The sequence below is a fragment of the Platalea leucorodia genome (assembly GCF_965183815.1).
Source record: "Platalea leucorodia genome assembly, chromosome: 7".
Lineage (NCBI taxonomy): Eukaryota > Metazoa > Chordata > Aves > Pelecaniformes > Threskiornithidae > Platalea > Platalea leucorodia.
This window is the reverse complement of record NC_138829.1, coordinates 26495508-26518539: the sequence shown is the minus strand read 5'-3', so window position 1 is coordinate 26518539 and position 23032 is coordinate 26495508. Positions and strand designations below refer to the sequence as shown.

Sequence of the window (23032 nt, the reverse complement as noted above, 5' to 3'; positions counted from 1 at the left end):
CAGCATCTGGTACAGATGCACACTCCAGCCAGGAGCACTGAAGTGGTGTTGGGGAGAAGATGAGCTTGACCTAAGCATGACAACAGCATGGGAGGTCTTCCCTGAGCATGACTGCTTCTCTAGTGCATGTTTCTCTCTCTGTAGCCTCTTTTTCCAGCCCTTAACCTCCAGAGACATCTGACAGTAGTCCTTTCCCTGTTTCATACTTTCTTCATGAATTTCCCCTCCCTTTCTATAACTTCTGTCTTTGGGACCTCCCAAAATGCTGCCAGCTGCCTTATTGAGTGTGAAGCATGTTGGATCTGTTACAGGGAAAGTTTTTGCCCTGGGAGGACTTGTTGGCTGAGGTGCTCTAGAGGGCTGTGCAAGGACAGGACCCGAAACAAAGCTGGTGGAGAAAAGCCGTGTCTGGCCTGGCTCCCACCGCCTGCTGTGCAGCCGTTGAGGGCAGCTGTCCCTCTGCGCTGCCTTCTGCCCAGACCCAGCAGCGGTGGCTCAGACCTGACCCATTTCTCAGCTGCTGTCAGGAGCTAGTCTTCATCCTTTGAGGAACACGATGCCTCTCATCAAGCTCTGCTGAAAGGATGCAGAGCACTTGCTGGGCCTGCTTCTCTCTTCAGGATTTTATTTCCCTCTGCAGAGTATGCATGGTAATGAATTTCCAGGCTCCTGCAAGTATCAGTTTCCTCTTCAGTGGTCAGTGGGATCTCCCTGTGGGACATCAGATGGTCCAGCCACAGGCATCTCGTGCTTTTTCTCACCTGGAGAGCCTGTGCACTCATCTCCACGTCAGGGGACTCTCACCTGCCTGCCACGCACCTTCCAGCAGCACTGGCAGTGCCGCGGCTCCAGGCGATGGCCCTTCCCTGGCGAACGGCCACGCTGCAGTAAAACTTCCTGCTATGGAAACAGCTGGCTTGAAAGAGAAATATAAGGTGCCCTTTGAAACCAAGCACACTAGAAGCAGCTAGGAACCGCAGCAGCAGAAGAGCGATGGATCTACATCAGTTTAATGCTCAGCTCCTCCAGCCAAGGCTCAGGCAGGAGCTATCTGAGCCCTGGCAGTGCCCAGATAGGTTTTTGCCTGGTCTCCTGTATGTCCTCCAAACAGCCTTTTGCTGCATTCCAGTCAGTACCAAGGGGTTTGCCACTCAGTTTAGGGCATTTCTTTTCAGGGGACTTGGTTAGGCTATTTGATGTTCCTGACTCTGGTAGCATGTGCCCTCTCCAACCCCCCCTTAGCAGAGGTACAGATATTGCCATGGGACAGGCGGTCCCGCTGGACACATTTCAGGCTGGTGCATTACAGTGGCATCTCCTGGGCATAGGCAGGAGCAGCGGGTGCATGCCAGGCACGGCCCATGTTGCTCCATGCCAGAACGGTGCTCCCAGACCCAAAGACCGATGGTTGTACCCATGTCAATGTCCTCCCACCTGGGTGCCCTTCATGCAAGGGCTGGTAATGCGGCTTTGCTGGGAAAACACGAGACACTTCTCAAAGGTCAGGCAGCCACCTCCTGGCCATCCCACACCCACACAACTTGTGCTGGGTGCACCGCGGGCCACCCCCGGCGCAGGGCTGATGGTGTCACGTACTTCTGGGACAGGGCTTGGTGCCGCTGGTGCTGGAGGCGATAGCCGGGTAGATGTGAGGCTGCCGCCAGCTCCACGTCCCCGGTCCAGCCAGACGTCAGGCTGAACCCCGAGTCCTGACGGGCGCGCACACACACACGCAGACCTGTGGATTCCTCCCACAGCTGGTTTTAGCTGGTCTCTGCAGTTGCTGGCACCGGGCACCAGAGCCCTGGAGGAGCGCGGCCCCGCTGCAGCTGCTGGCACGCAGACCTCCTGCCTTAACTCGCCGCCTCGTCCAGCCTGAAGGCCGCTTGTGCTGACACAACCCTGCACACGGGGCGGCTGCAAACAGGTTTCCATGGGACCGTTGCAGGCCGCTGCAGGGCTCACGGACTGGGGACCAGCGAAGCGCCGGGAGCAGCCAGCCGCCTGCGGCCGACCCCTCCCCTCCCTCTCCCCTCTGCTCCCGGTGCCGGTCCCTCTCCGAGCCGCCGTGGCCTCGCCGTTTCCCGCCCGGGTGCCTCCCCTTAAGCCACCCCGCGGCCGCTGCCGCCCCCGGCCCCGCTCCCCGCGCCCCGCTCCGGGCCGGGGCCGGGCAGCCGGGGCCGGGCAGCCGGGGCCGGGCAGCCGGGGCGCTCCCCGGGACAGGCGGAGGCGGCGGGGTCCCGGGCCCGCGGGCGGTGCGGGCGGCCGGAGCCCAGCCCGCCGGCAGGAGGAGCTGCGCGGCCGCGGGAGCGGCGGGGCCGGGCCGGGGCGCCGCCTGCCGCCGGGAGCGGGGCCGGGGCGGCCGGGCTGCCGCGGCGGGAGCCGGTGGGTGCTGCCGGGCGCTGGGCGGCCGCCGGGCCGCCCCCCCGGCCCTTCTCGGCTCGGCCTTTGCCGGGGAGCCCGGGCGCCTGTCCCGGAGCGCCGGCTGTGCGTGCGCCGCTGCTCGGCGGGAGCCCGCCCGGGGCCCGGCCTCCGGCTCCGGGCCCAGCACGGGGCGCGGACCTGCTCGAGGGAGGCCCGCGGGAATGGGCAGGGGCTGGGGCACCTCTCCGGTGAGGAGGGGCTGGGAGAGCTGGAGTTGTTCAGCGTGGGGAGGAGAAGGCCCTGAGGAGACTTTATTGCAGCCTTGCAATATTTAAAGGGGGCTTATAAGAAAGATGGAGAGGGAACTTTTCTCAGGGCCGGTACTGACAGGACAAGGGGCAACAGTTTTAAGCTGAAAGAGGGTAGGTTTAGATTGGATATAAGGAAGAAACTTTTTGATGGTGGTGAAGCACTGGAACAGGTTGTCCAGAGAAGCTGTGGATGCACCATCCCTGGAGGTGTTCGAAGTCAGGTTGGACGGGGCTCTGAACAACCTCATCTAGTGGAAGATGACCCTGCCAGCGGCAGGGGGGTTGGACTAGATGATCTTTAAAGGTCCCATCCAACCCAAACCTTCCTGTGATTCTATGGTGGTGCCATCCCGCAGTGTCAGATGGTTCTCGTCAGAGATGTGAGCCTGCTTGGCATCGCTGGGGCTTCCCAGCCATTTCACCTGCAGGCCCCTCTGCTTGCAGGATACCTGAGGTGGCTCGACAACTGGGACCACCAGCAGTAGCTCCCGGGGTGCCAGCAGCCCCCGCCAGCGCATGGCTGTCTCCTGTTTCGTGAGATCCACATTGCGGTCATAACCCTTGTGCTCCTTCCCACGCTCACCAATTCAGGCAGGAGCTTTCCCCAGGGCATGATACCACGTTTTTCCTGAAGCCCAGGCAGATGAGCCCCATCACATTTCTGTTGCTTAGATTCCTGTCCCAGCTCCCTGGTGTCCTTCATGTACTAGCCCCAGTTCCCTCTGCAAAGCCACTCTCACCTCTTCTCCCCCAGGGAAAGGGAGGTGCCACTTTGCTCCAAAGCACCAGGCCTGAGGCAGTGCTGGGGTGACGGGCTGAGGGTCCAGCTACTGTAGATTGGTGTGAGCGCTCCACACTCCATGCCTGACTCCCTTCTTGCCAGATCCCTGGCAAGTGCCAGGGCCCATGGGCAGCAGGAACCCGCTTTCCCCACAAGGGTCTTGCCAGCTCCTCACCCCTCTCTCCGGAAACCAGCTCATCCCAGAGCAGTTCAGCAGCCCATCGTGCTCCCCAAAGCTTGGTCGTGGCTCCCTTCCTTTCCTATTCTTCTCACCCTCTCCCCACCTGCTGCCCCTGTCCCCCTGCAGGTGCCAGTCCCTGTGTGCTGGCCTGGGGGCAAGGGCATCCAGCCCCCCCGGCCCGCGGCCGGTCACAGGCAAAGGATGCTTGGAGGCCGTTACTTTGCAGTTTTTCATAGTATCAGTCTCACTTTGTGTTTGAAAAACTGCCTCCTCTGCCCTTCTCGGCAGGGGCCGAGGGCGACTCCGTGACACTGCGGTAAATGGTATTAACTAACCTTTGCCAGTGACCTGCCTCTCTTGTTTCATTTTGAGCCAGGGGCAACAGGTATTCATTTATCTTTGTCTTTATTGGTTCTTCTACTCAAGTTGCTGGAAAACAAGCCCCAAAAATCCCCAGCCTTGATATTTACCAAGAGACACGGAAACTGCTTTGATTACCACGGGTGCCAGACTGTGCTGAGCAGCACTGGCACTGGCGCGGCCCATGGCTGGGCAGCAGGACTGGAGCCGGGCAAAACTCCTGCACTGCCAGGATGATCGCGGACAAATGAGAAAATCCAACCGCAGCTTCCATGAACCTGAAAATATCACCTGGTTCCCTGTCCTTTTGTACATTTTTTGCTTATTTGTGATCACTGGTTGCTGGTAATTGGAGCATGGGCGTGAGCTGGTGGGAGGCAGGCACCAGCCATGGGAATGGGACCATGGGCATCCCCAGCCGCCATGGAGGCACCGTGCTCCTGCTGGGCTTGGGAAACTGCCCCAGAGGGCAGAGCCGGGTGGGTCACTTGTCCTTGGTGAAGGGCACGAGCCCCCCCGCACCGTGTGGCTGGTGGGGTGGCCAGGGGCCTCTCCCAGCTGGGACGTGGGGACAGGCAGGGCGGGTGCTGTCAGAGGTGTAGCCAGTGCTACAGTTCCCCCACTGCGAGTGGATTTTAATTCCAGGTGCAGCCGGTGCCTGCGATGCCTCCCCAAGCCTCTGTGCCTGCGGCAGCCTCGGTGGCTCTGCCTGCACGCAGCTGGGTCTCCTGCTCAGCGCAGGCACATTTCAGCTCCTCACTGCACAGATGGGGAGAGGGCAGAGGAGGAGCTGGGGCTGGAGCTGGGGCTGGTATGGAGGCACAGAGCAGCTCACACAGGCCAAAACCCTGCTCTGCAGCCCAAGCATTGCCTGGGGCCGAGTTTGGGTCGGAGCTTGGCTGCAGATGCAGTGTGTGGTTTCAGGATGAGAGAGCTTAACATCACTGAGCCTTTGAGTTTGTCTGTCAGGGTGTGCAAGAAGTTAATCCAAATTAGGTGGGTCTGGTGGTGTAAAAACCCTCCACCAGATGCCCTGCTGCTGAGTTAAAGTGGGTTTACTTTGGTTTGGCTTTTTTAAGTGGAGTGACCTACTCAAGTGGTCTCCAGATGGGGGATGCATTTGGCAGAGCGGGCAGTGGGTATGACTGCCCATGGTGATATGCTCTTTGTGAGCAAAGCCTGCCCAGGGGGAGGGAGTGAGCCCAGTTGTACCAAGACCACTTTAATTCTGAATAAGAGCATCTGCCAAGGGGTTTCTTGCACTTCAGTCACTTCCAGATTTAATATAGCTTAGCCACCCTGAATGTTTCTGCGCAGACAGGCTCTCAGTTCCCCATCAGGTAAAGGAATGGCTTCCCTCTCTCCAGCCCTGTGTCCAGCTGTCCGTGCAGAGCGTGAGCAGGGTGCCATGGGGTTTAGGGAAAGGTTAGCCCCTGGGGAGGATGAAAAACTCCTGTCACTTGAGGCAGGAGGTGGGTAGGACTGACAGCTCCACATCCCTGTCCAGCTCAAGGGACTCTGCTAGACAAAAAGACCCCATGTTAGTAAGTTGATGGGCTTTTCCAGCCCTGGCTCCCAGCACTGCAAGCTGGAGCTCCTAGGAAATACCAGCAAGAAGCTACTTCCAGAAGCCCGCGTGGGTCTCAGCAAAAGCAGAGTTTGGGTCTGTGTGACAGCGAGGTTTCACTGCAGCCTGTCACGTCTCAGATGAAGCTTCAGGAACAGGATCCTTTGCCAGTAACCACCACCCTGTGCTGATGTTATCTAGTTTCTGCAGAATGAACTTGCTGAGTTGTCATCTGTGGCGCCGTCAGGGGAAGTCCTGACTCCTGACACTGCAGTTCCTGCCGCTGCTTTGCCATGGCCCCAATTCCAGCAGCATCGTCCGGGCTGGTTGGATTTGCTGGACACCTGCTTGTGCTGAAACAGCCAGGGGTTGTCAGGAGGAAGTGGGCGGCAAGGCTTTGCCGCAGGCGCGCAGGCTCCCAAATCCAGTGGAGCCTTTAGGCAGGCTAACACGTAGTTTCTGGTTGAGGATAAAATGGCTACTGACAGCTCATTGCAAGGTGATGCTGAACACCCAGTGACAAGACAGTTAGCAAGAGGGGGTTTGCGCTACACCTAACGTGTGGGTATCGGCAAGTGCTTCTCAGTATGTGGGCTACCGGTTTCTGCAACAGAGGTAAACTCCGTGGGTTCCAGGCAGAGTCACTGCTGCATTACGTAGATGTTTGCCGAGTGAGGCATCCCTTTTCTTCTGTGCAGACCTTCCCTGTAAGCAAAGTGACCTGATTCATTCACCCCCTCCAGCCAGCAGATGACGGATGAGTGGCTAAGCTAGTCAAGGTGCTGGTGCATGCTGGCACTGCTGTGTGACCAGGCAGGACAATGGCACCCCATGCTGCCAGCATTACAGGCTGGAAAAACCAAACTCACTGGCTCAGACAAACTCTGCTGGGTGCAGGTACAAGGTGTTCGCTGTGTCTGCAAGGGAGAGGTGCAGAGCTGACTTAAATGTGGCTGCAGGCACCCTCTCTGCTGCCTGTAGGACACCTGCAAGTTGCTGGCTCATGTGCACAAGTTTTAGGAGCAATGCAAGCTGCCAGCGTACCCTGCCGGGCCACCGCGTGTGTGACATGGAGCCTCGTTCAGGCAGGGCTTTGGGGCACATTTCTTCACCTGATAGCAACCACGCACCGGGGCTGCAAGGGCCGGGGCTGCTCGGTGGCTGGGTTTGTACGCTGGGGTAGCAGCACCTCAGCATTTCTCCCAGCCACGCTCTGGAGCACGCCTAAGCGCCAGCTGGCACCTAGCTGGTTTAGATGAGAGTGCCAATGGGTTCAAGGCTGTGCTCCAAATTCAGGGTGGAGCTGCCTAGTGGGTCCCGCTCACTGTGCAGCAGTGGGGAAAGGAGGAAGGCTGCTTGAGGAATGGGATGAAGACACATCCATCCTTTATACCCATAATACCATCGTACATGGCTGTGGGGCAGCTTTCCTGGGGTGCTGTGTTTGCTTCTGGTTGCCCTGCTGTGAAAACAGGAGACATCCAAAGATGGGCGCTGACCTAAATTAGGGCTGCAGGAAAATTTCCCTATGTGGAGACTAAAAGTCCCACTAGTTTAGAGCGGAAACTAGTGAAATGCCGCCTGAGAGAGATGTACAGAGCAATGCCTAGCTTAAAGATAAGTCTGTTTCTCTGCTCACCCCCTCACAAGATGTTCAAAGAAATGGAAAGACAACTCATTTCAAACTGGTAAATTGACACACTTCTCACAGAGCCAGCAAACTGGTTTGTGCAGGTGGACAAGATGCCCTGTCGGCCAACAGTTTCAGAGCGCTCACAAGGGGACAGGTATTGATATGAAAAACAAGGATACCCAAAACTCAGGTCAAAGTTTGGCTTAAAAAAGATAGAAGATGGCATGGTTCTCGGACACCTACTTTGGCATTCAGGTAAAGAAGGGCAGGAAGGAGTTTCTGTCTTTTTCTCTCCCCTCTTTGAAGCCAGTGTTGGCAGTTGTTAGTGGTGGCAGGAGGACTGGCTCTTCAAGCCAGGGCCTGGCAGCAGCACTGCTGACACAGCTTAGTGTGCAGCACTTCTCCCTCATCCCGTCTCCAAAGCACCGTTGGGGATGAGGTGCTGCTGAGAGCCCACAGGTCAGCTGTGTCTGGGCACTGGCACTGGCAGCCACTGCCAAAGCCGTAGGAAAAGCAGCCATGTCCTGGGAGGCTGGTTAAGGAGCACCTCTGTCATGCTGGGGCACTGAAATGCGAGAGTGGAAAGCACAGGATCGGTGCTCATCTGAAACTGTCCCCTCTGCCTCCCTCTGTCTGCTGCTCTGAGCCCCCTGCGAAACTTGGGGGGGGTCGCAAGCCCTCTGAAATAGCCAGCACTAAGCAGGTTCTCCCTCGTGTCCGGGCAGGGGACCATGAGCCTCTCTCCTCGTGTTTCTCTCAAAAAGGCATGGAGGAGCCCTGAGCTGGTGGGGGGTTCGGAGGGACTGACTAGGCACAAGGCAGGGGCTCAGCTCTGCCGCTGCCTCCCCTGGCAGCCTGCTTTGGGATGGGCTCTCTCCCGAATTGCTGCCAGCAGGCGGGAGCTGTGCATGCCAGCCTGCGGGTGCACCAGCATGTGCCAACGCAGCGCCCAGGGAGAGGGGGCTTATATGCATTTGTGTGTGTTTTGATAACTCTGCCAGTGCGGTACTGCCGACCAGCGCTACTTGCACGGGCGCCAAGTGTAGCTTCTGCACAGCTCCCCTGCCCTCTCCTTCACGGCCTCTCTGCTCCATGCTGCCTGTCCTCCCCCATGCTGCCTCTGACACGCTGTGCTCCAGCACCGCTTGTACGAGCACCATGCATGCCTTGGGCGCAAGCTCACTGCACGTGCGCACATCAGTGCTGCTACTTGTGCTGAACACCTCCTCCAACCACGCGACATGAGCCAAAGAGCTTGGGAAGCACTCGTTCCCACCAAATGGGGTGGGGGGAAGGGAGAACCAGTGTATACACCCCCCTTAAGCCAAAAGCGAAGCAGATACCGTTGGGGTGGGAATACAGTACTAGCATGAGTGCTGTTCGCAGTCATCTCCTGCTGAGATGGGTGTCTCGGAGTCTAGCTGCAAGAACATGCCCTGAATAAGCTGTACTCAATCCTTGGGAGGCTTGAACATGTTTTATGATGATGGGTGGTGTTGAAGAACATTTTCCTCTGAATGGCATCATGGAGCAGCCATGTAATACAATCAAAAGTCATGCATTAATTTAAGAGACAAGTAATTCATTCACCCTCCACCTCCATGCCATGGGACATGGCTGCAACCAATGCCCAGTGAACATCAAATGCCCTGTCAGGCTGTGATCAGTCCCTGGGAGCACAATTTTTGCTGCTTGGTTGCTGTGGTTGGATTTGCTGCAGCATTAGCAGAGGCCCAAGGTTGGGTCCTGCTGCCACAGTGGCAGGGCTGGACAGCCACGCGTCTCTCCTGCCCTTGTGTAGCCTGGAAATGTGCACGTTGGGCAGCACGAAGGAAGGTGGGGCTATGGCCCCTTACCAGCACCAGTAAGTCTACCCCTGGGTGGATCAGCCCTTCTGGTTAAACGGGTCACTGCCCTTCCTCTTTGGGCCTTCCCCATCATCACTGAACGAGACTGCCACCGAGATGAGTCAAACCGTCAGACAACATCTGCACCCTCTGCACGCCCCGTCCATGCGCTTGGATAGTTCAACCGGTGGGCTCAGCCCCAGGCGGCGGAAGCAATGAAGCCCTGGTTGACTGGGGGGGCGTCTGGTGGCTGAGCCTTTTCGGTGCCTCAAGTGTGTACGTATCCAGTGTGCCTGGGTCTGTTTCTGGCCAGATCCCAGAAGCTAGACAGGGCCTGTGAAGAGAGCAGTGAGAGAAAGTTTGGCCTTCAATGGATGCACTCTACCAGGATTTGGGATCTGCTGACCTGAACAGCCATGTAAATGCACATCTGAGTACTTGCTCATGAGCTGCTAAGTCCTGGCCAGGAAAAGATCAGAGGATGCTCAACTAATTACCCAGCCAGTCGATATGTACAGGACATACAGAAGGAGATTGTGGTTCATCCCTTGGGTAGCCTGGGTTGAACTCTAATTATCTGTGTCCTGAGACTGAAACTCCCGTATGTGTTGGAGGTCAGACCTTGACAACCTCCTGCCAACGCTTCAGCTGGGAGGCTCTGGCCAGGCTTGCTCTCCCCCTCCAGCAGGGTCAGATGGACCCCAGCTACCTGGAGCTCTATGTCCATATCTGGAAAGCTAACACATTTGGCCTTCCCTTTCTATAGTTTCCTTCTTTTAAAATACAGACGTAAAAAGCATTACTAATTAAATTCAAAAAACCCCATAAAAGTGGCAAAGCCAAGTACCCAGAAATGGGTCTGCCTGGGCAACCTAACTTCAGCTGTCTTGTGCATATGATCACCTCTTGCATCTTGCCCTGGATTGCCATCTCTCCAGCACCCAGGCTGGACCTCGGCCAGAGGGAACACTGCGCTGGTCAGCTAGGCTGCCTCTTTTCTGAGCAGGGCTGGGAAACTCCTGTCCAGTTGGTGAAGCAAGGGGCTGCAGAAAGAAAGGAGGGCCTCTTGGGTAGATACTTGGTGCCTCCCTGGAGAGCTGGGTCTGTGTCTGCCCCTGCCTCGAAGTTACTCTGTGAGTTGGTGAGCCACATAAGCAAGAGCTTTCACAGCAGCAGCAGCGTGTTCCTCATTTGCCGGGGCTGATTTACAGAAGTGCTAAAAGTTTGCAGCTGCAGTCACAGACATCAGGAGCTGGGGTTTGGTTAAATAAAGTGCTATATAGAGCTAAAACCACTGAAAAATTTGATCCTAGTTGGTTCAAACTATGTGTCCAAAATGAATGATTACTTATGACCTAAATCTCTCTTTGCCTCTTGTTTTGCAACTGTTAAATAGGGATAACTCCACCCCCGCACCTGAAAAGGTGGCTGAGAAAACAGCTTCATTAATAGCCCTGAAGTACTCACACAGTGCTGCAGTGATGAGCACTAGAGAGAATTCATGAAGAAATGGAAAAGCAGGACGTTGGAGCAGGCTCTGGCCACAGGACAGTGATGAAGGTAACGCAGCCATCCCAGGGAAGAAATCTTTGTGGCTCATGCAGTTATAAAGCACAGCATGTTACATGGCATGAGGGTGTAAATGCAGTGTGCTTAAGGGAGCTAATTCTGGGATTTCCGTACTTTTGCATGTTTGACTTACAGCCCTTGTCATTTATCAGACATTTGGGGTGTAAAGTACCTGTTTCCTGTACATTGGCAGGTTGTGCCCAGTAAGGGCTGAAAGTGTTTGTGTGATGGGCGTTTGCTGTCTGCTGGGTGGGATGAATTTGGTGGGACTACGCTTGAGCTCTCCTGCCGCAACCTTGCTCTCGTACTCACTCGGCTCAGCCGAGATGGAGCTCACTCAGCTCTCCCTGGCGATGGAGACAAGCCATCCTGCCAGCTAGGGAAGCTGCCCACGTTGCAGACAGGACCAACATGTGCTGACAGAGCGGGACACGCCAGAAGCTTGTTTGGTAGAGAGCAAGGACTTTGTTCAGTGTCACCATTCACTTAACATTTCTTATCAGTGCTGAATCCCACACAAAAGTCTTCAAACTCATGTAGGCAATGATAAGCAAATTATTGTAATTGTCCAAATATTGTAAGACATTATTTGCATAAAATGCTACATGCGAAGCAGAAACAACCTTGGTGGTTTACAGGAGGCTGAAGTTGGTAGCTGCTCTAGGTTGGATTTTTAAATAGCACTATGCACTGAATGGTCATGCAAACAAGACGGGGGAGATGGATGGGGTGAGATGCAGTTTTGAACATTGCTGCCGTAAGCCTGCAGCAGGTGAGAGGGCTGGAGCAGCAGGTTTACAAGGAAACTAGCAACCAACCTCTGGTGCTGAGGAAGCTGTTTGCCCAGGTGGGACATAGGGACCTTTCTGGACTTTGGAGGCAAAGGGACTGGCTGCAGATAAGGCTGAGAAATGCCCCATGTGCTCTCTGGGCTCTGAGGAGCCCATCTTATTAGCTTTTTTTTTTTTTTTTTAAATGTTCCCAGGGTCTAAATAAGGAAAAATAACTCTAACCCATCCTACAGAGGCAGGATTCAACCTGGACCCTTTCCGACAGAGGTTTGTTCCCAGCCTCTTCATATGAAGTGGCTTGAATAACTTGCTTGAACTGCCCATCCCAAGGTCTTCCTGACCTCATCTTGCTTCAAACCTCAGACCTCAACCTTTCCTGCCGCAGCTGGAGCCCTGTGCGTCTTATCCTGCGCTGGCTGCACAGAAAACAGCTGACCACCCTTTCCATTACAACCTAGCAAAGACTGCTCCTTCCTCCCCACCCACTTCCCGCCCCCAAGACTTCTCTTTTCTAGGCTAAATGGACCCAACTTCTTCACTCCTTTCTCTCAGCGCAAGATTTCTGTGTATTTATCCTTTGTATTGTTTTCTTCTGGACTTTTCCACTTCTGGACCTGGGACTCTGAGCAGGTCCTGGCCCTGCGCAGGCAGCGTGCGGCAGCCATCTCCTCTGCCTTTCACCCAGCACCCCAGGCCAGTACCCAGCCCCCTTGCAACACCTCCGCGCTGCTGGCAAGGCTTTAGTTTATGATGCTTTGCAACCCCCAGATTTTTCCTTGCCATTCTGCTGCCCAGTCGGTTATTCCCCAGTTCTTCTACCTACATCTCTCTTTGCTTTACATTTGCATTTGTTCTTGCTGAACTGCATCTTGCTGCTTTCAAACCATTTCTCTGGCAGTCGAGATCACGCTAAGCCTAGCGTCCAGACTCCCTGCAGCTGCTCTGTCCTGGAGAGAACAGGACTCCCTTCAGCAGTGCCTGCTGTTATTCAGAACAGACAAATGCAGAACTGGATGGCCCCATCCTTCCCCTAAAAACCTCTGGAAATATCCCTGCTCCGTCAAGCTGCTGGTGTGGCAGTAACTTAACGCTTGCAAGTTCATCCAGTGCTACTGACAGCGATTTCACAGCTCCTGTGATTAAGATCAAGAAACCTAAACGATCCCAGAGGGAAGGTCAGGGGATGTTATTCATGGTGTAAATTTAGTCACCTAAATCAAGCACAGAGATTAGGAGGTTGGCTCCTCAGGGTTCCCCTGATAGCAGGGGTGAGGGAGATCCTGGGGGGGAGACAGCAGCTCCCCATGCTGTGCCTGCAGCAGGTGCCCAGGGCAGCACCTGGAGAGCCGTGAGCGGACGCTGGTGGAGCCACGCTGGTGATCTCTGCTGCTCTGGGCCGCGGGATCACAGCCGGAGGAACGGCATGGGACACTGCCTGTGAGGAGGCAACATGGGTCCTGCCCAGCCCAGGGGAACGCTGTGAAGGCTCTGCCCACCTTTGTACCAGGAGACGCTGTCTCATTTACAGCACATTTATTCATGGCTCATAAGTGACAGGAGTTCATTAGCATCGTAGCCAGCTTGAGGGCGAGGAGTGTGTTTGGGCAAGGAGGGAGGAGGGATGCTGTCTTATTCCCACTCAGCAAGACCAAGTGTCCAAACTCTCTCCCGTGATGTTGCTCTCTCCTAAGATTTCTCCATCAGCTGTTAATAAAAGCCCAGCTCTGGGCAAACCAGGGTGCAGCTCAGAACTTCCCTCCTGTGGATCAGAGAATAGCCTTTGCCATAGCCATGTTCTGGACAGTTTTGCACTGACCGTCCAGCTCCTGCCAGGCCACCTAGCTTCCCTGTACCGCCTCCTGTCAATGCACCTGCTGCCTTCCAGATCACCGCTCTTCAGCTGCCGGCCTCGCTAGATACAAAAGGAGGCAATTCAGCTTATTTGCCCAATAATGGAACAAGGATATTTTTCCCTGAGGAAGGATGCCCCTCCGTCCTGCCTTGAGCAACAGCAGCCTGCAGAGCAGTGAGAGCCAGGCGGTGTCTGAGACCCGCTGACCAGCAGAGGAGCATGGGTTTTCTCGGGAGAGCGGGAATCCAGCGGCGTGCTTCCTGGAAAGGAAGTGCTGCACGGGGTTGCAGAGTTCAGAGGAAGTGTAGCGATGCAGCGAGCGAATGGATGCTTCAATGGTTGTGCTGCTCACGGTGCCTTGGGAGGCCTGAACAAAACTCCCCGCGAGCCCCTTGTCTCACCGGTGCCTTCGGCTGCCCCATTCCCGGAGCTGGCCGTGCCAGGGGAGCCCTGCCTGCTACAGGGGGGCTGCACTGCCAGGAGATGGGGTCCCTCAGGGTGGTTCATGCCAAGCAAGCAAAGCCTTGCAGCCACGTTCGAAAGAGTGGAGGATCCTAGCATTTCCCTACAGCACACCCGAAGAAAAAATACATTCAATGAAATGTGAAATGTTCAGATGATAGGGCCAAGGGTAGCGCACCAGTGCCACAGGATGTTTCTAAAGAGGGAAATGGGCCAAAACGGAGCGGTTTTGCTACTAGAGCTAGGCCAGGCAATTTTCCTCAGCCGCCCAGCCCGTAGCCAGCCCCACGCGGTTCTCGCTTTTGGCCATGTTTGCCCCTGTGTTGGCTCCATGAGCGGCAGGGCTGGGAAGAAATGCCAGCAATGCCCACACAAGTCTGCACACGCTCCAAGCCTGTGCTCCTTTGCGTGTGTGCTTTCTGTGCTGCAATAAGGCTGCGAACCCAAAGCTGCCAATGCTTTTTCCCTAATGACAACTGCATCTCAAGTGCCCTTGCTGATGTCCTGCTGCTGAGACTTGCTCGGTGCTTCTGCTTGAGGCAGGAGAAACTCAACCAAAACACCAATATGCAATGAAAACCAGTAAGTGGGAACTGGGAATTGCTGCTTTCCACAGGATTGGGTTACTGTGGATGGGTTCATGCCTGTTTCTGTATCTGCTCCTCATGGCACATGCGAGAACTGAGCTGCTCTGAAGATGTGTGCTCCTGTCTGTGGATGGAGAGCCTGTTGGCACATGGCCCTGGTTCATCCCACTGGCTCTGGTGACATGAGCAGATCAGAAAGCAAATGGCTCCTACTTTGGCACTCTCTGCTCCTGCACTGTCACCTCCAGAGCCACTAGCATGGGGTACCCTGAGGGCACTCCTGAAGCACTGCTGTCCCAGGGGCTGCTTGCACATCTTCAGTCTACTGAGGCTCGTAGGAAGGAATGGAAGCAGTCCCACACAGCACAGACCAGGGGAGAAACAAGGGGATACAAAGCAGCTTCTCTTTGCTGCCATCCGCATGGGCTGTGCCCAAGTTGGGTTCTGGCAGAGGGAGAATAGCAAGGTAAATACCTCCAACGTGCCGTAATGATCCTGTCACCCCATAGTCCTGACCCACGTCTTCTACTGCCAGGTGTGGTGAGAGGGGGCTAGAGGGGAGCAGGCAGGGAGTCAGGACCCCTGCATGACAGTCTCACAGCCCCTCGTGTGTAGCCAAGCTCATACCATGGCACGGAGTGAGAATTAGGTCTCAGGTTTAGCTTCTGGGGCCATAGACCATTAAGTTTACAGCACTTTAATTTGTGTGCCAGGGTTGATATTCCCCTTATGGGCCAGCGGTGAGGTACTAATGAATGTTTTAAAGTGCTGAAAAGCTTTGCCTTATGGAAAATACCAGTCCTACCAAACCCGGTCCAAATGTTCTACGATCCCGAGCCTTTCTTCTTAGGTGGGACCGGTGCTTCATCGTACACACGCGAGCCATCTGCACAAACAGCATTTACGTGGCACCCGCTGAGGGTACCCGTCCCCTCCCCGGGACCCACGTCAATGGTGTCGGGGGCGGCAGGAGGGGGCGGGTGGGTTGTGGGGAGGTGGGTGGCTGCCTGGGAATTTCCCCAGCTGGGCTGGGGTGGCGGAGGCTGCCCGGGGCTGGACCGACCTCCTGCCCGTGCAGGGCTGGCACAGCACACGGTGCCCCTGGAATTTCTGGGGCTCCCGGCAGCACCTCCTCCGCACTGCCCTCCTTTGAGGGTCCAGGTTTCGCAGCCAGAGCCGGGGCTTTTCTTCCTTTCCATCTCTGCTGTTTGTCTCAGAGAAAACCCATCTCGCTGTTTTTCAACCGCCTGAAGGTGTTTTTCGGGGGTTTTTCAGGCTATTTTGAAGCTCATTTTTCCCAGATGTGCTTTTTTTTTTTCTTCTTCTTTTTTTTTTCTTTTTTCTTCTTCTGTAACTTTTCTTCTTCGCCTTAAAGTTTCCGGCCACGTGACTTTCAGCTTACATCCCCGAGGTTCTGAGAAACCACAGGAGGCCGAGACCTAAAGGGAAGGTGCAGAAGCTCCAAGAGGAGAGGCAGAGAAAGTGGCAGAGCGTGGGGCAGGAGGACAGCGTGCCTCTGGGACGGACGAGAGCTGGGAAGCCAAGGGCCACCTCAGGGGGGACAGAGGAGGGCAAGTGAGAGGGAAGGGAAGCGAGACAGAAGGCAGGCACACCAAGAGCACAAAGGAAGCTGAAGAGGCCCTGGGAGCCAGAGACGGGAGCCATGCCCCACAGCTCCGACAGCAGCGACTCCAGCAGCTTCAGCCAGTCTCCCCCTCCCAGCAAGCAGGTAAAGCGGGGACCCTTTCCCAGCTCCCCCCGGCTGGAGAGTCCTTTGGGGTGGGCCATGGGTGGGCAGGAGGAAGGGTGGCACCCACCGCTGGCGTTTTCACAGCGCAGTATGGCGGGGCTTTCTAGGAACGGCTGTGGGGAGAGGGATGCGGGGCTGAGCCGAGAGCCCCAGCAGGAGCCCCAGCCACCAAGCTGGGTGTGGGTGGCGAGAGGAGGCCCGGTTACCTGGCACTATGCCAGGGGCAAGTGGGGAAGCCTGGACCCCTGGGCACGGTGGGCCCTGCGATACGTGCTGGGCAGGCAGCTTCAGCGTGAGAGTCGGTGCTCTGGTGAGGAGCCTGAGCATGCAGCTCCTTGCCATGGACTGGGATGGCTCAGGGGCAGCCTGCCTGCTTCCCACTGCCACGGACAGCACTCAGGACCCAGAAAAGCCCTGTCACCTTGGGTCTGCTTTCTTTTCTGTTCAGCCTCAGAGGTTTTTCATCTTGGTCATGCTTGACAGAGGGATTTTGTTTTGTTGCACGGGATACCTTAATGGTAGGTCTTTTGCTGGCAGATACTGACACAAGTCTGAGGTATTTCCACTGCCTTTGCTGGCTGAGCTTTATTATATCTGTCATCTGCCATTTCTCCAGGGCTGGCAACAACGGCAAGTACCCGAGACTCTGCTCAGAAGTCTTAGGGATGATCAGGGCAGATGATTTTGGGCTTGCAACCAGGGATGGGGAGGCATCCTGGTAGAGAAGGGGACAAAGCACAGGGGTTGCCAAAGGATAGGGACTGGACTTGGTTCAGGATGTGGGAGCTGCCATATCTGAGACATTTGTAGGGTATTGAAGGCAAGGATAAAACGGTTAAGTTCAAAGAAAAGAAAAGATCTTGGGCGGGGTGGAGGGGGGAGAGGATGTGGACAGACTGATGGGCTGGGAAGATAACTTTTGTGGCTGAGTTTTGTAGTCCTGTGGAGAAGCGGTGGTGTGAATGTTAGAGAGTCCACAAAAGAGGCAGTGCAATATGAAAATAGAAGATGAAACAGACTGTGTGACGGTTTCAACTGTCAGAAGGCAGCAGCAGGACCAGATCTCAGCAGAGAACGGCTGCTGCATGAGGCTCGTGACCTGGAGACCAGTGCTCTCCCCTGCCCAAGGGGCTTGGGAGTGCTGCAGTCAGCATTGCAGGCATTGCTACCAAGGGACTCCAGAAAAGAGCAAGCACAGAGATCAGAGAGCTGGAGCAAATGAGACCTGGGGAAAATCCAAAAGCTCTGAGTTTGTCTAGGTAAACAAAGCAGGGGCCACGTTGCACTGTAAGGGTCTGCAACAAATAAAGCCTGAGGGAGAAGGGTGATGGAGAGAGGGTGGGACCTACAGGGATGAAAGGAGGAAAACACTGGCTGAATCTCTGGAGAGATAGTTTAGCCAAGGACCTGGAATGTCTGCAGTGCCATATCCCTGCTGAGAGACAGGGAAGGGAAAGGTTTTCTGTACAAGGAATTCAAATTGTCTGTGTTCCAGGGAGAGGTCCTTACTCTGGTCCCTCAAGCCACATCCCAGGCCTGTGCCTTGATGAAGGTAGAGTGGTCATTTCCCAGCTGTGCTGAGATGCCCAAGGGTACCAGACTTGCCCCTCCTGGCAACAGGGATGCCAAAAGCATCACACATCCCTGGGGTATGGCTTTATCCTGGTGCTGAGGGTGTGTATCCCATGTCCTGTGCTTCAGTGATGTTATCATCTGCTGTGTCCCCTTCCCACCTACTGCCCTGCAGGAGCAGGGTGAGGGAGGGGATGCCCCAGTCATTTCCATGCCTTGTTTCCCTAGGACTCTTCTGATGACATGAGGAAAGTCCAAAGGAGGGAGAAGAATCGGATTGCTGCCCAGAAGAGCCGCCTGCGGCAGACCCAGAAAGCAGACACGCTGCACTTGGTGAGCACTCCCACCCTTCCCCATCCCTGGTGCTGAGGGCTCACATAGGGGACAACGTGCTTTTCCCCTGGGGACTCGGAGCAGAGATGCTCAGTTGAGGCAGGACAGGAAAAGTGAGGCCAGGGCAGGATGTAGGAGTCAGCGCTCGTAGCGAGAGCATACAGCCCAGGACGACTGCCACCAAAGCATTTAGTTTTGCAGCTAGTTTTTTAATCCATCTTTATCTCTCAATCTGACATTACCAATTTCCTTTCCTAACCTCTTCTGACCGGCTCAGTCAGAAGCTCTTTGAAAGCACTGGCTCACCCGGGCTGGCTCACCCCGGGTTTGTGCTTCATGCTGTCACTTACACAGCGGTGCAACAACATACAAGGATGCTTTTCTGAGATGGTAGCACTTTGTACTCATTGGTATGGATGATGGTGCGATGTGGGGCTGAATGGGCTACCTCCTCTGGTCTGTTCCCTGAGACGCTGTGCAGCGTAGATGAATAAATATTAATAATTTTCTAATATTTTTAAATGTTTCCATGGTAGTGCTTGTACCCCTTTCTACATCTAAACACTGTACAGTACCTGGAGGCTTTTCCTGTTGGTTAGCATGGATTTTCCCCGCTTTGGTTTCATCCTGCTGTCCCACTCTCCTCCTGTGGCACTGTGGGCACCCCTGCAGCTCTTCCCAGTGTGAGGAATTAGGCATCTGCTTTTCAGGAGGGCTGGTCACTTCTGGCTGTGTGTGTTTGGGCAGGAGTGTGTGGTCAGTGTTGGAGCACAGAGGCTGAGCTCCTTTGCATTTTGCACGTTGGTAAGTGCAGTCCCACGTGTTTTGGGCCACCGGCAGGCAGGATGCAGAACACACAGCCTGCTGTGGGCAGAGACCATCTTTATCCCTACGCTGGGCTTGGCTGCCCTTTGAAAAGTGGTAGTCAGGCTCATGTTCAAAAAAACATCCTTTGACTTAGTGGTCTTCATATTCCCCCCAGAGCCCCATTTTTTGGGAAGAATTCTTGAGAAGCCGGTCCTGAACCTTCCTCCTTACATAATGCCCTCAGTCCATGGTTGGAGCTGGGTTTAAGACAGAGATTTCACTCTTTTCTCAGTACCTGATGATCCTTCTAGAGCTGACATGGCTCTAGGCTGATTACGTTACGTCTGTCAGCAGTGATGGCTCTGGGCGACTGCCTGAGAGGGGTGAAGAGACACCCTTTCCTTGGGGTCGGTGATCTCTCCAAGGTAATCCTAGCGGTGGATGTGGGCTCTGATCCTCCCCAAGGAAAATCCTGCCTAGCTATGCACCGAGAAGAATTGGGCTGCTCTTCTTAGAGCAGATGACAAACCACTTGCTTACGAGATTACTACTGCTCAGCTAGCATTGATAGCACACACTCCTTGCCTTCCCATGGGGATGGGACCAGGGAGGCTAAGCCCAGTTTTGTTCAGACAGAGAGGATCCTGGCAGGCAGCTGGAGAAGTGCAGGGAGGCAAGTAGAGGATGGATGGTGAATTTTTGCTAATGTTTTTCCAATTCCTGGCGGACAGTGACCCTCTGCTGCTCCTGGGTTCATTCCCTGAGTGCTCTTTGCCGTTGGTTGGCTCTGCATCACGGACTTCGCTTCTCTGATGTGATTCTGCCCAGAAGAGCATGGCTCGGCTTGAGCTATGGTGGTATGAAAGGAGCGAGCAGCTCCATCTGCCCCAGGGCTTTGTAGCTTGTGTTTTGGGGGGAATGAGTCACAGGGAGGCTGGGGCTCCCGGCCCCTGGGTGATTCCCATCAGCTCCTGAGTTCAACGTCAGTTATGATTTCCAAAGCATGCAGTCACGTCTGAGAGATGCTCATCTGCTGTGCGAGCTCCTCCTGTGACAGCTGCTGTAGCTGCTGGGTGCGTTTCAACCTGCGCGCAGAGAGCGTGCACCGTCAGAAGTCAGCATGGCAGCGGAGAGCTGAGTGGAGGGGTGACAGGTTCACTTTCCTGAGGTGGTGGTGCAGCTTTCCAGGGCCTCAGAGCGCTAGGTCCCACTTTAGCTGTCTCGGCTGAGTTTGCAGAGCCTGCCACTGCATCCTCCTTCCCTCCTCTGGTCTTGCCCAGGCTGCTGGCTCCATGGTTGGTTGGTGCCTGGGATGCTCCAGCCTAGAGCTGACCGGACTTTGGCAGCAGTAGAGGTAGCAAAGGCTGCGATGCTCTTAGGATTGTTGAGACAAGGCTAAGCATCATTATTAACCCCTTTGTTGTTATTCTCATTAATAACAGTATTAATTCAGTTCTTCTGAGGCCTTGGTTTCTCTTTTCTTCTGACTCAAGCGTCTCCCCCTCCTCCCCACCGTGCCGCTGGTTTCCCCGGCTGCTAGCAGGAAGCAGTGAGTCTTTTCTTTCCAGGGCAATGACAGGTTTCCTGTGGCAGGTGGTTTTCTGGTTAAAGACGGCGGTTATTCAGTGCACCCTCCCCCCGGACGGGCGGCCCGGGAAGCGGCCGGCGGCGTGCGTGTGCGTGAGAGGGAGCGAGAAAGCCTGGGCGGGAGCACGCCACAGTCACTTCTCGTAAGCCGGGGCCGGGGAGCGTGGCTGGGGCCGCCAGCATCGTGTCCGCACCCGAGCCCAGCCTGGCCGGCTGGGGGAGTGGGGTTTGCCCAGGCGCGGCTCTGTGCCGAATTTACCGGAAACATGTCATTCTGGAAAATCTGCGGGGCAGAGAGGCGCGGGACTGCGACCCCCGTGTTCCCAGATCATTCCGGCGGCTCCCGCACTGAGGAAGCCCCTGTGGTTTTGTCTCCTCAGGAGAGCGAAGACTTGGAGAGGCAGAATGCTGCCCTGCGCCGGGAGATCAAGCAGCTGACGGAGGAGATGAAGCACTTTGCCTCGATGCTGAGCTCCCACGAACCGCTCTGCTCCATCCTGACATCCCCTCCACCGCCTCCAGAAGTGCTTTATGCCACGCACTCCTTCCACCAGCCCCACATCAGCTCCCCACGCTTCCAGCACTGAGCCAGCCAGCAGGACGGCAGCCTGCTGGCTCCACCGACAGCAAGAAGCAACTTCGTGGGGCTTGCTTTTCCATCCAAGGGAGAGGGACAGACGGACGGACACCCCTTCTCAAAGTGTGTACTCTGAGTGACTTGCCTAAGACTTGCTCCCTGTGCAGAAATGGCAGAGCCACCAGGAGGCATCTTTGGGCAGTTTCCAGCTTGGATCCTGGGAAGAGGAGGCATTTGCAAATGGGCACCAACCCCCTTCCCCAGTGCTTGCTTGGGGACACTGGCAGGAGCGTGTGGCACAGGCAGCCTCCATGTGAACGACTGGCTGCGGCATGCAACAGCTGGAGCTCCAGGGAGAGGAATGGGAGCAGGGGCAGAGGGGAAGGTTGGGGGCCACAGAGTACCAGGGCAAAACTGGTTTATTTTTGTAAAATAAAGATTGAAAATGCTTAACTCTTTCTTTCCAAAATAGGACCTGAGCCACTCCTAAGGCCTGGCATGACACAGTGAGGACGCAGGCAGCAGGAGGGGAGAGCTTGGAGTTCAGGGAACAGCCCTGTGTGTGCTGGTGTCTAATCCAGCTGGAACCCCTCATTTAGAAAGGGGTCCCATGTGCATGGGTTGGGCAGGCTGGAGAACAACAGTTTGTGGGGTGATGGGGTCCCTGGGGAAGATGGGTCCCTCCTCGCTGCAGGGCTGGACCTGACTAATGAGCCTGACATGCCATGTAGCATCACAGGTCTCTTCCCCGCTGACCCCCTCAGCTCCCTGCTGCCGATGGATAGACCTCCACATGCTCCCCTTGCCACGTGTGGAGGTGCACTGCCATATCGTGTCACCTCACGTGCGGGTCTTGGTGTGCTGGTAGAGCCTTTGGCTTGACCAGCAGTGCAGCTGGGAAGGAACATCACAGCGTGGAGGGGGTTGCTGATGCCATGCTGGAGTGCACAGGGGAAGCAAGACCTAGCAGGACCCTTGCTCCAAGGCTATAAGGCACGTAGCTGCAGCCTACGCTGTTTCCCCTTCCCCGCCAGTCACAGCTCCACAAAAGGCTGCTGCAGTACCTCATGCATGGAAGAGGAGGAAACCTGAAAGACCAGTGAAGAGTAGATTAGTTTTGCAGGGTCTGATCTAGTGGACACACAAGGTGGTCCATATAGACGGTCTCTGCACCTAACACCCCACCAGCCAGCAGTCCACCTATCAGCCCCACTCTGTACGCAAGGCTGAAGACCACCTGCCAGTGCAGGTCCTATTGCTAATGGTGGCTCAGGACTGCTGCCATCTCGAAGGAGCATCAGCTGCAATTTTTTCAGCAAAGGCTACCACAAGCAGTGCTGCTGACATAGGCTTTTAACTGAGCTAAATGGACTGAATTTGTAGATACCCTTCTTTCAGGCACAGAGAAGCAGCATATTTCCAGATGGGTTTTCGCCCATCATCATAGTCCTCAAGAGCAGTTGGGAAAAGTCTGTAATGTGCTGTTCTGTGCCGTGCCCATTTTCTCTCTCTGGTTCGCACTAATGGGATGATAACCAAACAGTGCCATTCCTCATCAAGCTGTCCTCAGGAGAGGCACAGGTAGCACCGCGATTTCTCCTGCACCTTAAGCCTATTAAGAGGCTTATGAACCTTCTGCCTGCAGCTTCTGTGCTGGCATGGGAAGCACCGTGGCCAAGGATGCCTGGTGTCAGCACGTTGGCCTGGGTGTCACCACCCTACACCACCCCACACCACCCCACAAAAGCAGTGCTGAGGCAATGGGCAATTGCACTGGCCCTTGTCTGTGCAGCTCTGCCCCCCACCCCAGGGAGGATGCTCACACATAGAGGAAGATGGTGGTTATTCCAGTTGGGGAGCTGAGTTTCTGCATATAGGACATGCAGAATACATCTACAGGCAGCAAAAAGATTCTAACAACATTCACAAAAAAGCAGCAGGAACAATTTCAGTGTGTCTTACACCACCTCCCTCTGCTAGATCTCACACCAGTAGGCTTCACTCCAACCAGTGGTACCAAAACCAGAGCTGCTGATACCCCACACAGGCCATGCCTTGAGCCGCCCAGGCTACAGAGGCCCTTTCCAAACTGCATTTCTCT

General features: G+C 55.4%; 1 protein-coding gene across 1 annotated transcript; it reads left to right on the top strand.

Moving 5' to 3' along the window:
* The first annotated feature begins 15787 nt into the window (after window positions 1-15787).
* On the top strand, window positions 15788-21183 carry BATF (basic leucine zipper ATF-like transcription factor). Its single transcript, XM_082318630.1, has 3 exons — window positions 15788-16034; window positions 17856-17960; window positions 20735-21183. Exons 1-3 carry the CDS (start codon window positions 15969-15971, stop codon window positions 20939-20941), a joined length of 378 nt encoding a protein of 125 aa, XP_082174756.1. The 5' UTR covers window positions 15788-15968; the 3' UTR covers window positions 20942-21183.
* Window positions 21184-23032: the final 1849 nt, after the last annotated feature.

Excerpts from the sequence above, each read along its gene's own strand:
- BATF (XM_082318630.1), top strand. The coding sequence starts at position 15,969 with ATGCCCCACAGCTCCGACAGCAGCGACTCCAGCAGCTTCAGCCAGTCT. Across the intron at positions 16,035-17,855 it reads CTCCCCCTCCCAGCAAGCAG|GACTCTTCTGATGACATGAG; the intron begins GTAAAGCGGGGA and ends TTGTTTCCCTAG. Across the intron at positions 17,961-20,734 it reads AAGCAGACACGCTGCACTTG|GAGAGCGAAGACTTGGAGAG; the intron begins GTGAGCACTCCC and ends TTGTCTCCTCAG.